We start from the raw sequence: 12,423 nt of genomic DNA on the forward strand, positions 1-12,423 counted from the left end.
TTGTTTTCATTTTCACATTAAAATATAATCTGAGTCAGCCTTAAACTTCTTAAACAACCAAGGCCATAGATTCTTGCAGATAAAGCTAAAAACCGAAGTAACACCCTATAAGGAAAATACAAAGTTTAAGGGGCAACTTATATCCCTGCTGAAAGCCAAATTCTGTTGACTTATTGAAGCTCCTATAAATGGCGAATTTAGTGACCTAAATATCTGAACTATCAGAAATCAAGTCACATACAAAACTGTACTAAAGTTGTATTTTAAGTGATTTTGTTCACATGCTTTACCAAATGCATTCTTCTTAAAGATTTTTAAAAATGTTTCCTCTGTGCCTAAAATACAACTTCATGTGAATTCGTTGTTGTTTATGAAGTGAGTCCTGGAGGCTATATTCTGTTGCACATATTATCAAGTTGGAAAATACGCTCTTCAAATTATCCTTCCGTAGGAATAGTATCTCCTTTCATTTGTCTTGCTTGAGGCTTGATTGTGAATAAGAGTGACTTAGGGATCGTTTTTCTTTGTTCAGAAAATCCATGTTCACGAATCTCATGGTAAAAAAAACCCAAAAAACAAACCAACCCGCTACACTTGGACTTCTAACACAGGACTTGTGGTTTCTCCATGTAACAGCACTTTTGCTATCTTTTGGCACATGCCCTAGCATTTGTTGTCTTCCAAATGCCAATGTTCACTTCTTAATTGGTGTTCATTGTATCAAGGGCTTATTTTTATTTTTTTAACGATTTTCTTCATTTATTTGAGAAAGAGCAAGAGAGAGAGCATGAGCCGGGCAGAGGGGCAGAGGGAGAGGGAGAAGCAGACTCCCTGCTGAGCAGGGAGCCCGACTCGGGGCTCCATCCCAGGACCCCAGGATCATGACCTGAGTCGAAGGCAGACCCTCAACCAACTGAGCTGCCCAGGCCCCCCATATATCAAGGGTTTAGCAGCTGCTCAGTGAATGGAGTGAAGCAGGCAGAGTCTGTGGTTAACATTCACTTGTCCCGAATCCCTTTTCTCTTCCCCAGCCTCAGCGCGGGTTCCTACCTTGCCCCCAGCCCTCCCATGGAAGTCAGTTTTGTCGCAGCCACTCGGTTTCCTTTGGCTGCTTAGAAGAAAGCTGGAAGGAATGAGATTTCTGTGGAAAGTTCTAGGCACGATGACAGCAACTGTTTTTGTACAGTGTGCCTTTTGCTTTGATTTTGATATAGTCTGTAAAGCATCTCCAAGCTGTTTTCTATGTGGAGTAAACAGATTAAAAATAAAAAAAACTAGAATTCAAGTGAAATGTGATACAGCGTACAAAAAAATGTATGAGGAATTGTACCCAGATGTATAAGTGTTTTGGGAGAATTAATGCTCTTGTGTAAATGAAATGATCCTTGTCTGTAATCACCATTTTGAACCTTTTCATTCACTGTGAGGCATGTGGTGGTCATTTCTATCCCCAGGTACTCTCCTTCTGCCGAGAAGGTTCTGTGGTGTATCTGACTTTATTTTATTGTATACATGCTCTTGGTAATTGGCAGTAGTTGAATAATCTAAAAGATGAAAAATATCATTTCGAAAATTAGACTACCATATTTTGAAAGATCTTAATAGTTCCCTTTCTGTCTTTGGTCTTCTATTCAGTGTGTCCTATGTTGCTGTTATTAATGTTACATATGACACTTCAGTGAGTTTTGATGACCTCTTGAACACTCATTAATTAGAACAACCTGTGTAAAACAGAAGCATTATGACTATGTTATATATTAGTATTTTTCACATATCTATATGCATGCTTTTTTTTCCTCCTAAGTTTTAGCACTGTGATATATGTACTTTGACTAAGACGGTGGGAGCCAACTTAGTCATCAATGTTTTCGTTGTAGAAGAGCATGTGGAGGGAGGAATAAGATGGAATATTTTCCTTTCTGAAAAGACACATTGAAATGGTAAATGAAGTGCTCAGGTATATACATGATAAATAATGTCAAATGTCTTTTTGTTTTTTACCTCTTCATAGCCATATGACGTAAATTTACAAGTCACCTCCGTGTTATCTAGACTTTCCCTCTTCCCTCATCCACACATACATGAGTACCTTTTGGATCCTTATGTGAACCTTGCTTCTGGCTGTAGATCCCTCTTCTCTGTCATCGTCAGGGTGAGTTCTTAGTTCTGTTTCTGTTCTCTAGGATTGATGAAACCTGTGACACACATGTCCATTAACATTCCTCACCATTGTATGTGCTTAGTGCCACATAATGGGAAATACTACTTGTATACTGTCAAGAAGTCATTATTTTACTCTAGCATGTGGAGAAAAAAAGAAAAATCCATTCTTTTAAATGGTAACGTTTATATTTTAAGGAACAGGTGTGAGTCCTCTGCCAAAGATCGTTATGTGAATAGTGAAGGGTGACATTCTTCATTTAGTAATAGGAAGTTGAGTGTCTTTTTTTAATCCTGGAAATCCCTGTGTAGTTGGTTTCAGGAACGCAGTTCCTTTTGTCTCTGATGCAGGTTGTCGGAGACCTGATGGTCCGAATCCAGCGTATTCCAGACTTTACTCCCAAGCTTCTGTTAGTCAGAAAGCGATTGCTTGGCTTGGAACCTGAAGGCCCTATGTAAGCCAGTGTTTTACATGTTTTTGATCTAAACAAGTCACCAAAACTTGATGAAGTGGTAGTATCTTGAATTGACTTACTGCTTGCTTTCCTTTTACCAGCATTGACCACATCACTTTGCTAGAGGGTGTGATCGTGTTGGAAGAGTTCTGTAAGGAACTGGCGGCAATCGCGTTTGTGAAATACCACGCTTCCTCCACACCGTGATAGCGTCCTGCAAGGAACTAAGGGAGCAGAACTGTAGTGTACATTTCATCAAAAAAGACTCCGCTTCACCCAGCCGAGAGGATAAAAAGCCTTTTTAAATGAAGTACCGCTGTAAACTGGACAGGACCATTAAGAACCCATTGAGCGGACATTCTCAGTAAAATGTTGTATGATGTTGTTTTCATTGGCTTTACCGTAATGGTTCTATATGTAAGATTGCACGTCCTTGAATCCAGGATACAATCAAAGGAACTTCAGGAAAGAAGCATTTCTAATGCCTGTGTGAAAAGCTGCAAAATTTCTGATGTCATGACTTTGATGATATTTCTGTTATTTTAATATCCTTTTAGGTAGCAAGGCATTTTGACATTCTCTGGGACTCAAATGCTTATATTCTTTTGGATTAATAAGTAGCAAAGAAAAAAACAAACTAATTTTATAACTTTTTAAGGTCAATTCTTATCAAACAAAATATGGTAAAAAACTAAAAAACTGTAAATGAGAAAAAATACAATTCAGAAACCATCAAATGAATTAACAGGAGATAAAAATGTGTAGAGCACCATTAACTTTCTTCAGCTTTTCTAAGAATAACAATTTAATATGATAAAGAAGTTCTTGATTAATATAATATATATTTTTTAAAAAACGTTCTTTTACTCTTGGTGCACATAGCCATGTTAGTGATTGATTTTCACGTATGGGTCCCAGTATATTTAAACTGTCATTTTTGCAACAATGTTGAATTTGTGCTCACCATTGGTAATGTTTGCTGAAATAGTATTTTTTTAAGCTAATGAACATATATTGGGTTGAGAACCTTTTTTTTTCTTCTGTCCCTCTCTGAAAGTTGCTTTATAAAAATTGCTTTATAATTTGATTTCTTACTGAAATGCATGGTAGTGTCTAGGCGGGAACGGATAACCCTTTGGCAGCAATCAAAATGCCAGTGGGCCTCCTCAGTGTTTACAGTTGTTTGTTTTTTGTTTTTTTTCCATTTTGTTCAGTCTTTTGTTTTAAATGATTCTAAGGAGATTTAAAAAGAAAACCAGTCTGTCCTGTTTACGTGTTAAGGAATTTGGGTAAATTGGGTCTATATGAAGGACTGTGTGTGGTAGTTCAGCAGAGCTGCGCTGTGCACGGCGTGCTTCTCCTAGATTTACAGAATGCTGTTTGCTGATCCACTTTCTACTCCTCCTTTAAGTGATGCTTGTCACTCAAATGTTGCTTTTAAGCTTTCTTCTTCCTCTCCTCCTCCTCTTCCCGTTGAAATGTTAAGCAGCAGCGCTTTGTGCTTTACCTCTCCATTTACTGAAATTTGCCGGGAGCGGACTATCAAAATTTCCAGCTTGGAAGGAGGTGTTGCTGCTCCTTGTAAGAAGTTGTTTTATGTAGCATGTTTGCGTTATGTACATCATGTGGCATGTGCATAGAAGCGCGTTTTACACCTTCTGCTAATTTTGTTGTATTTTTCTGATTTATAGTTAGTTTTGGCTATTTATTAAGAGCAAAATAGCAAAAGATTATGAATAATCTTGGCTCTAGAATGCTTATCAATGTTGAGACTACGTTTCTAATTTAATGCAAATCTTTGTTAGCTCAGTCTAAGCACATTTATTAAGCGGAACAAGGAAAAAAACAAAAGTGGGAGATGGTTACTTTGTGCGTGATTTTCTTCAAATGATTTTTAATGATGGGAAAGCATTGTTCAGTGCTCTGTATTTATTGACCAGCCCAGGCAAGAAACACTGCAACATTTCCATTTTTAGACATAGCTGTAGTCTACTTTGATGTAGGTTTATTTAAAATAAGGCATTAAGAGATAGTAGATACTTCTTAATGTTTTCGTAGTGCTCAATGGGTGTATTAGCAATTACCTCTCAAGCCAAATACTATTTTATCCTTGATTTCGCAGTGGGACCTTATAGCTAATACATGACACCAAGCTCAGAAAAGCTTTAACTTTTATATTTGTGTGTGTGTATGCTGCTTCTTAATTTTCCTAAGTTATTGTAATGATTCTGATCTGTAGTCAGCTAAAGCTTAAGGTCTAAGTTGTTTCTCTTCTCAGCTTCTCTTTCTTTCTTCTCTCTGTTTAGTTCAGACAGACCAAGAGCCAGCACAAGTTCTCACAGTGAGTTGGATTTGTCAGTGAAACAATGTGCTACTAGTCTGTTTCGTACTGTCTTGTGAAAGCTGAATATTTCTGTTACTCAGTACTTGCAAAACAGTGACTCAAATGCACTGTGTTGGGTGGAAAGTAGCACCTTAACAACCGATTGCCATAGCAAGTTCCAAGCTGAATGTTAGCCCTGCTTCACATCAGTATAAATAGGTATGCACATTTTTTTTAACTTTCTAACAGTATAGTCTTTGACTTTATTTTTAGTAATGAGCCACATTCTTCACTTGCTAGAACTCAGATTTGTCCTCAGCCAATTATCATTGTAGTACTCACATTCTAACTATGTAATGTTCTCATAATGTATCTATCTGTGCAATATGGAAGCTATGAGAGGATTCATAGCCCTTTGGTTTAATTGTACATTATTATGTGTGTGTACATGTGTATATATATGTGTGTGTCTGTGTGTGTGGGTGTGTGTGTATATACACACACACCCACACACAAAAGGACCAAAATCCTTAGCTTGCTTACACTGTTGCTAGTGTAAAGATTGTTACACTTAATTTTATGGGGCACAGATTATGGAATTACTTCATAAGTCATGGTGACATATTTCCATAAATTATCACATTAATATACAATTCCCATTTAATTATGAAGTTCACAGGTATTGACAGAAGTTGCAGTCAAGTGCTAAAACCACAAATTATATGGCAGTTATATTTTGGGTTGTATAATTAATCAAAATATGCATGTCATTGTGACACTTGATATGTTAAAACATGATAGATAATCATATTTCTGGGCCCTGTAAAATAGTGTTACTATAATACTCTGGCCTCCTGCCTTGTTTATATTAAACAAAGGATATTTGGTAAATTTTTCTATTGAACATTGTGTAGGTTACTGACAGTATTACCAAGGCCGGAATTCTTGGGCCATCTGTGAAGAAGAACTCTTCAGATGGTGATTGTGTACCTACTATCTCTTCAAAAGGAGGTTGTGATTAAGTTCAACTTTTTGTGCTAATGATGCATGCAGGACTAAGAGGGATAATCTAAAAATAAATAATGTAATTTAAGCAAAGTGTCTTATATTTTTATAGAATTCTAATTGAAAACATTTTATTCACCGATAAGCCTAAAACAGTAATTCATCGTGCACAGCAGGGTATGGTACACATTGGGGCGCCTGGCTGGCTCCGTGGGTGGAGCATGAGACTCTTGATCTAAAGGTCGTGAGTTCAAGCCCCCACATTGTGTATACAGCTCACTTTAAAAAAAAAAAAAAAAAAAAAAAGTGTGACACAAAACAGTTCATGGGTCACTATAGCACTGATTCCAGGGAGAGAACAAGAAGGAACAGAATCAGAATATTTGTGGCAGGGGAATGTATAGCTTGAAAAATCCCCCTGAGTGAGCCTCATTATATACCCTCCACCCCATTCCTTAATAACCACATCCTTAAAGGAAGGAGTGTTTATACAAGTCTTAGAAAAACAATTCATTATAAATATTATTTCTTAATATATTTGTAACGCATATAAAAACTGTTTTCTTTAACTGACACCTAAGACAATTAGACTCTAGGCTTATTCCATTCATTTGAGTATTTGCCAAAGTGCCCTGATTGGAAACTGAAAGAAATACGTAATACATAGCATAGCCAGGGAGAGAAAAAGCGTAATTATTAATCCCACCTACCCAGGATCTTTCAGCCACTGTTTTTCAGAATAGTTTTAGAAGGACTTAAAAGAGGAGAACAGGTTGAAAGGATGTAGGGAGGTAGGTTTAGACATTGAGGAGTTGAAATTACCCTTCTTGCCTTGAGCTGCTATCAAAGAAAACTGCATTTTAGGGATGTATAATCAGATCCCGAGTCCAAAAACCTAGTTCAGGCTGCTATTCATTAAGAAATTTGCAGTATTTCATCTGGAAAACTTGTTATCTCAAGGGAATTTAAAGAATTGACATAAAATTGTTAAAGTCAGAATTTTGGGAGAGTAACTCTCAAGTAAAAGTTACACCTCTTTCTCAAAGCAAATAAAAAACGAGCCAGCAGAAGCACTGTATGACAGTTTGATGCCACAGGATCCATGGATGGAAGAAGTGGAATCGGTTTCAGTTGGTCTTAAGCCAGTTAGGAAAGTTGTTGCTCATGGGCCCAGCTCTTAGGAGACTGGCTTTTAATTTTACTTGATCTATACCTGACTGCCTATCAGGGAGATCCATCAAAGCCTGTTTCATGTACACTCACTGCTCACGGTTTGTTGTGTGCCTCAGAGGTTTTTCTGTGTTATAATAGCATCTCTAAACATGTCAAAAATACGCTGTCGAAAACAAAACAGTAATTTGGTTATTCAACAAATAACTTATTGAGAACTTGGGATGAGCCAGGTTTTAAGGTGCTAGAAACACAAGCAATTTCTGTCCTCAAGAAGTCACAGTCACAGGTGAAGGAATTCTGGTGAATTCAAGCCCCCATTGGTGAATGCTGTGCCAAAGTGTTGTGAGAGCACAGGGGGAAAGAAGTAGTGTTAACCCTTGAACAACGCCAGGGTGTTAGGGATGTTGATCCCTCCTCCCCACCATCATGAAGTAAAATCTGCATATAATGTCACAAAAATTGTCAACAGATATTTTCTATGTTATGTGTATTATATACTGTATTCAGTATATAAAGTAAGCTAGAGAAAAGGAAATGTTACTAAGAAAATCATAAGGAAGAGAAAGTATATTTTCAATACCGTACTACAGCCAAAAAATTCGTAAGTGGATGTGTGCTGTTTAAGCCCGTGTTGTTCAAGGGTTTACTAGTGTTGGAGATCACCTAAACAGAACTAAAACTCAAGTCTTGACTAAATTATGTTCTTACTCGGAACTAGAGATATGCTGGATATTGCGGGAAGTCATAACCATAAAGTCAAGTCAGCGAGAAATGGAACACGGTTCTCTGTCCTGTTACGTTTATCACAGTTAACTGTTTTGTTTGACCTTCTTCATTCTGAGATTGGTATAAAGCACCAGCCCAAACAATTGTGCTTTGGGGCCCATATTTTCTCAGTTGGTGAATAGTAATAAACTGTTCTGATTTAAATGATCTCTTTCTAGAACTATTACATAGAGAGAAGGCAAAAAGTCAACTGAAATCTTAAAACCAAAAGATTTAAGTAGGCTTAAAAAATGACCTGAACATTAGGCATAAAATTTGGTTTAGTAAAATAGTTGTAGAACCAAATGTTTCTCCTTGCTTTAACTCAATGCTTCCTTGACCACCATTCTTTATTGGGGCACAGGATGGCTGCATATCCGGTTGAGAACCAGCTGGGGTTGACAGAGACAGGAGAGGTGAGTTCAGAAGCCACAGGCTGGAGACGGGAGATGGATGAAATGTCTAAACCTCCACTGGTTCTCATTTCATAACTCCCACTCCTGAAATATAAGGCTGAGGTCAGGCTACAAGGCAGGACAACCTAAGGGTCATACCTGCCAGGGAGCAAAATGAAGAGACCCGACATGTTTCCCTTCCTACCCTCAGTCATCTGGAGGTAGCCCCAAGGAATTAGCTGGTCTCCCAAGGGTGAGTCTGAGGAATTGAAGGAAATTCAGTTTTATATTTTGGTCTTAACTCTTCGCTCTAATTAGACTAGTCAGTATATCAACCAATAGAAATTTTCTTTTTAGAAGGGTAGAGGAGGGGACATTTAGGTAATAATTCTCCTGACTTTTTTTTTTAAGATTTTATTTATTTGAGAGAGAGAGCGAGCGAGCATGAGTGGGGGAGGAGCAGAAGGGGAGGGACAAGCAGACTCCACGCTGAGCGCAGAGCCCGACGCAGGGCTCAGTCCCACAACCCTGAGATCATGACCTGAGCCGAACTCAAGAATCAGATGTCAACCTACTGAGCCACCCAGGCGCCCCAAATTCTCTTGACTCTTGATGACTAACCAAATCCTGACATGAAAGGAGGACCCAGTAGGACTGCCAGAAACTCAAGCACTACCATAGTTACTTTGCTCTCATTTGAGGAGGTGAGGGCGGGGAAAGAAAGAAGACATCCATTGACGTTTGTAGTTGTTTCCTAATGGTACTCATGTTGTTAGGTACATTCATTTGCATGGTGATCATTCTATTAACTCTTAACAAAATGTTAATTCCAATAGTGTGCCAAGGGCTTCAGGGATAATATTCAGGTTAGAGAATCCAAACAAGCCAAGAACACATCCTGGGTCTAATAGACCTCTGTTTTTCAAAACACATTTTTTAGGTTGAGAACTATAACCAGAATTGCAAAGCGTGAAGAGCTAGATGTGGTTCAGAAAAAAAGCAGGTGACCCGCCCAGCCTGTGAGAGTAGGGAAGACAAAGCAAAGGCATCTCCAAGTCTGTTACTGCCTCAGGCCTGTCATTTATGAGTAAGGAATCATAAAATCAATTTCACGATAATGCAGACAGATGAGATGGCATACAAATTCACTATAGTCTGGATGAAGTTATATTTCAAAGCCCTGAGGATGAGACTCATTTATGTAATAACACGAGAAATGTATTTCTCATGCCACTCACAAATGGAATAGCATGTTGGGTTTTAATTGATTAGACTTCCCCAGAGAACCATGTACTACTGAAGATTTCTAGAGGGAAACAAATTAGCCATTCCTTAAACATTATTCTTCCATGTTTAAAACATGCTTTCTTTCTTAAATCTCTTTATCCTGTTGCTCTTATCAACAATGTAGCAAGTCCCAGAGCATTTGATGGCTCTCAAATCTTTGTTGTCTGCTTCAATTATTAGTGTCCTGCAATCTTTATTTCCATTCTGTTTTAGAAATATTAGACACTCAATGAGATACCACCTCACACCAGTCAGAATGGCTAAAATTAACAAGTCAGGAAATGACAGATGTTGGTGGGGATGTGGAGAAAGGGGAACCCTCCTACGCTGTTGGTGGGAATGCAAGCTGGTGCAGCCACTCTGCAAAACAGTATGGAGGTTCCTCAAAAAGTTGAAAATAGAGCTACCATATGATCCAGCAATTGCACTACTGGGTATTTAAAGATACAAAAGTAGGGATCCGAAAGGGTACATGCACCCCGATGTTTATAGCAGCAATGTCCACAATAGCCAAACTGTGGAAAGAGCCAAGATGTCCATCGACAGATGAATGGATAAAGAAGATGTGGTATATATACACAATGGAATATTATGCAGCCATCAAAAGGAATGAGATCTTGCCATTTGCAATGACGTGGATGGAACTGGAGGGTGTTATGCTGAATGAAATAAGTCAATCAGAGGAAGACATGTATCATACGACCTCGCTGATATGAGGAATTCTTAATCTCAGGAAACAAACTGAGGGTTGCTGGAGTGGAGGGTGGGGTGGGAGGGATGGGGTGACTGGGTGATAGACACTGGGGAGGGTATGTGCTCTGGTAAGCGCTGTGAATTGTGCAAGACTGTTGAATCTCAGATCTGTACCTCTGAAACAAATAATGCAATATATGTTAAAAAAAAAAAAAAGATAGCAGGAGGGCAAGAATGAATGGGGGGAAATCGGAGGGGTAGACGAACCATGAGAGACGATGGACTCTGAAAAACAAACTGAGGGTTCTAGAGGGGAGGGGGGTGGGAGGATGGGTTAGCCTGGTGATGGGTATTGAGGAGGGCACGTTCTGCATGGAGCACTGGGTGTTATTCACAGACAATGAATCATGGAACACTACATCTAAAACTAATGATGTAATGTATGGGAATTAACATAACAATAAAAAATTTTTTAAAAAATTATTAGACAATAGATCATCTTTTTCTTAAGTTGAATTGGTGGTGGGCTCCCACACAAATGGAAATTGAGGAGAAGACATGTACTTTTAAGATATAAATATTAACCCAATAGTTCATGTACCTTTGGACTCCTTGACAATAAACAGGTTCCATTTTATAAAGACTTGCATTCTCCCTAAAATGATCCAATGTGATGCAGCTACAAGTAAAGTTTTCCCTGAAAATATTGTTGGCAAGAGCACATGACTCATTGGAAGTTGGGTTCAAAACCACATCCTAAAAATAATAAGAGCCATAAATGCAAATGTGCATAGCAATTTCTGAGTGTTTTTCTTTGGAATTTGACCTTGAAATAAAAATAATTTTGCATGATTCTTAATGGTTGGAGTGTTTTCATGCATAGCGTATAATACAATTGATAGTCATTGAGTTGGGTATTTCAAAGAAAAAGTTGATATATATCTTGCCAAGTAGTGTTGCTCATTTATTATCATTTTTATTTCAATAGAAAGGAAAAGACGAGGGAAGTGTAATTAATTTGACATAGATAATTCTGGGCTGAGCATTTCACTATCAACACCATTCTGAGGCCATTATGAAAAGTTCTTTGTCCTCATACAGTATGCCACTGCTATACTTTATGATACGAGCACATTGTATTTTGGTCTTTCCTCCAGTAAATTATGTGATCACGCATTCAGCTAATGCCGTTAACTCCTTAGAACAGAGATCCTCACTAGTGGCCTATTTTGGTTAAGAAAGATGTTGGACAGATGTAAATGCTGAGTTTTTCTACTGGTGTCCGGATTATATTTGGAAAGACCTTGCACGTTTCTCAGACTCTGCATTATATGTATATATTTTTTTATCTGCAAACACTTCAGAAATCCCCACATCACCACGGAAGCTGATCCCTGCCTCTTACCATGATTAAAAAAGGAGAAAGTATTTCGCAGGGGTAGGTAAGCTGCCCTCATTACTTCTATTCATCAGACCACTGACGGCAAGAGGCTACTCCATCTAGACAAAGGCAGAGCTCTGCCTTCCTGATAGAACTTTCCAGAATGATCCTGCTTGGCATGGAAAAAACTTTCTAGCTAGATACATAAAACACTATAATCAAGTGCTATGTTTGTAAATGTTGAGGTCTGAGGTCCAAAAGAGATTGTTTGTCCCAGGACTATAGTAACATCATCCATGGAGTCAACCAGTGTTTACTAAAATCCTGCCTGGCTATGACAAGGAATTTCAAGAAAGTGCCTGTCTTTGAGAGGTTTGCTTTTCAAAGTAGAGGTTGATAAGGCAAGTTCTGTGCAGGTTATCAAGCTGTTGTCCCTCAGTTCCAAATCTACTCTTCTAATCCTTTTTATGATGCTGTGCTAGGATCCCACAAACTAGATTTCTCCTTTACCAGCTGGCTTTCTACTCAGTTTTGTCGATAAGGGTTTCTACAGGAAGAAGGGGAAATAGGAGGAGCGGGGGAAGAACTTTGAGTTTGCTTGCTGTTCCTGACCTGTCACCTCAGCACTGGGTTCAGCCTCTGTATTCTTTAAGCTCCCCTGGAGACAGCACGGCAGCGCTTCCCTCAGAGGCCCGATTCTCAGCTTTCTTTCCAGAGCCTTCCTCCACGCTACCAGGTGTGTAACCCCTGCCTCTTCCATTTGCTGTCTCAGCCCCGGGTTCCTGT

At 38.6% G+C, this 12,423-nt stretch overlaps 1 protein-coding gene across 1 annotated transcript in view; it reads left to right on the forward strand.

Annotated features, from left to right (window-relative positions):
* Positions 1-6,031, forward strand: part of FHIP2A (FHF complex subunit HOOK interacting protein 2A) — a 33,869-nt gene extending 27,838 nt beyond the window's left edge. Inside the window, exons 15-17 of the mRNA XM_021699860.1 lie at positions 2,012-2,152; positions 2,512-2,615; positions 2,717-6,031. Coding sequence (XP_021555535.1) covers positions 2,012-2,152; positions 2,512-2,615; positions 2,717-2,822 — 351 coding nt within the window. The 3' untranslated portion in view covers positions 2,823-6,031. The remainder of the gene's footprint in view (positions 1-2,011; positions 2,153-2,511; positions 2,616-2,716) is intronic.
* The last annotated feature ends 6,392 nt before the right edge of the window (positions 6,032-12,423 follow it).

The sequence above is a fragment of the Neomonachus schauinslandi genome, chromosome 6 (assembly GCF_002201575.2).
Source record: "Neomonachus schauinslandi chromosome 6, ASM220157v2, whole genome shotgun sequence".
Lineage (NCBI taxonomy): Eukaryota > Metazoa > Chordata > Mammalia > Carnivora > Phocidae > Neomonachus > Neomonachus schauinslandi.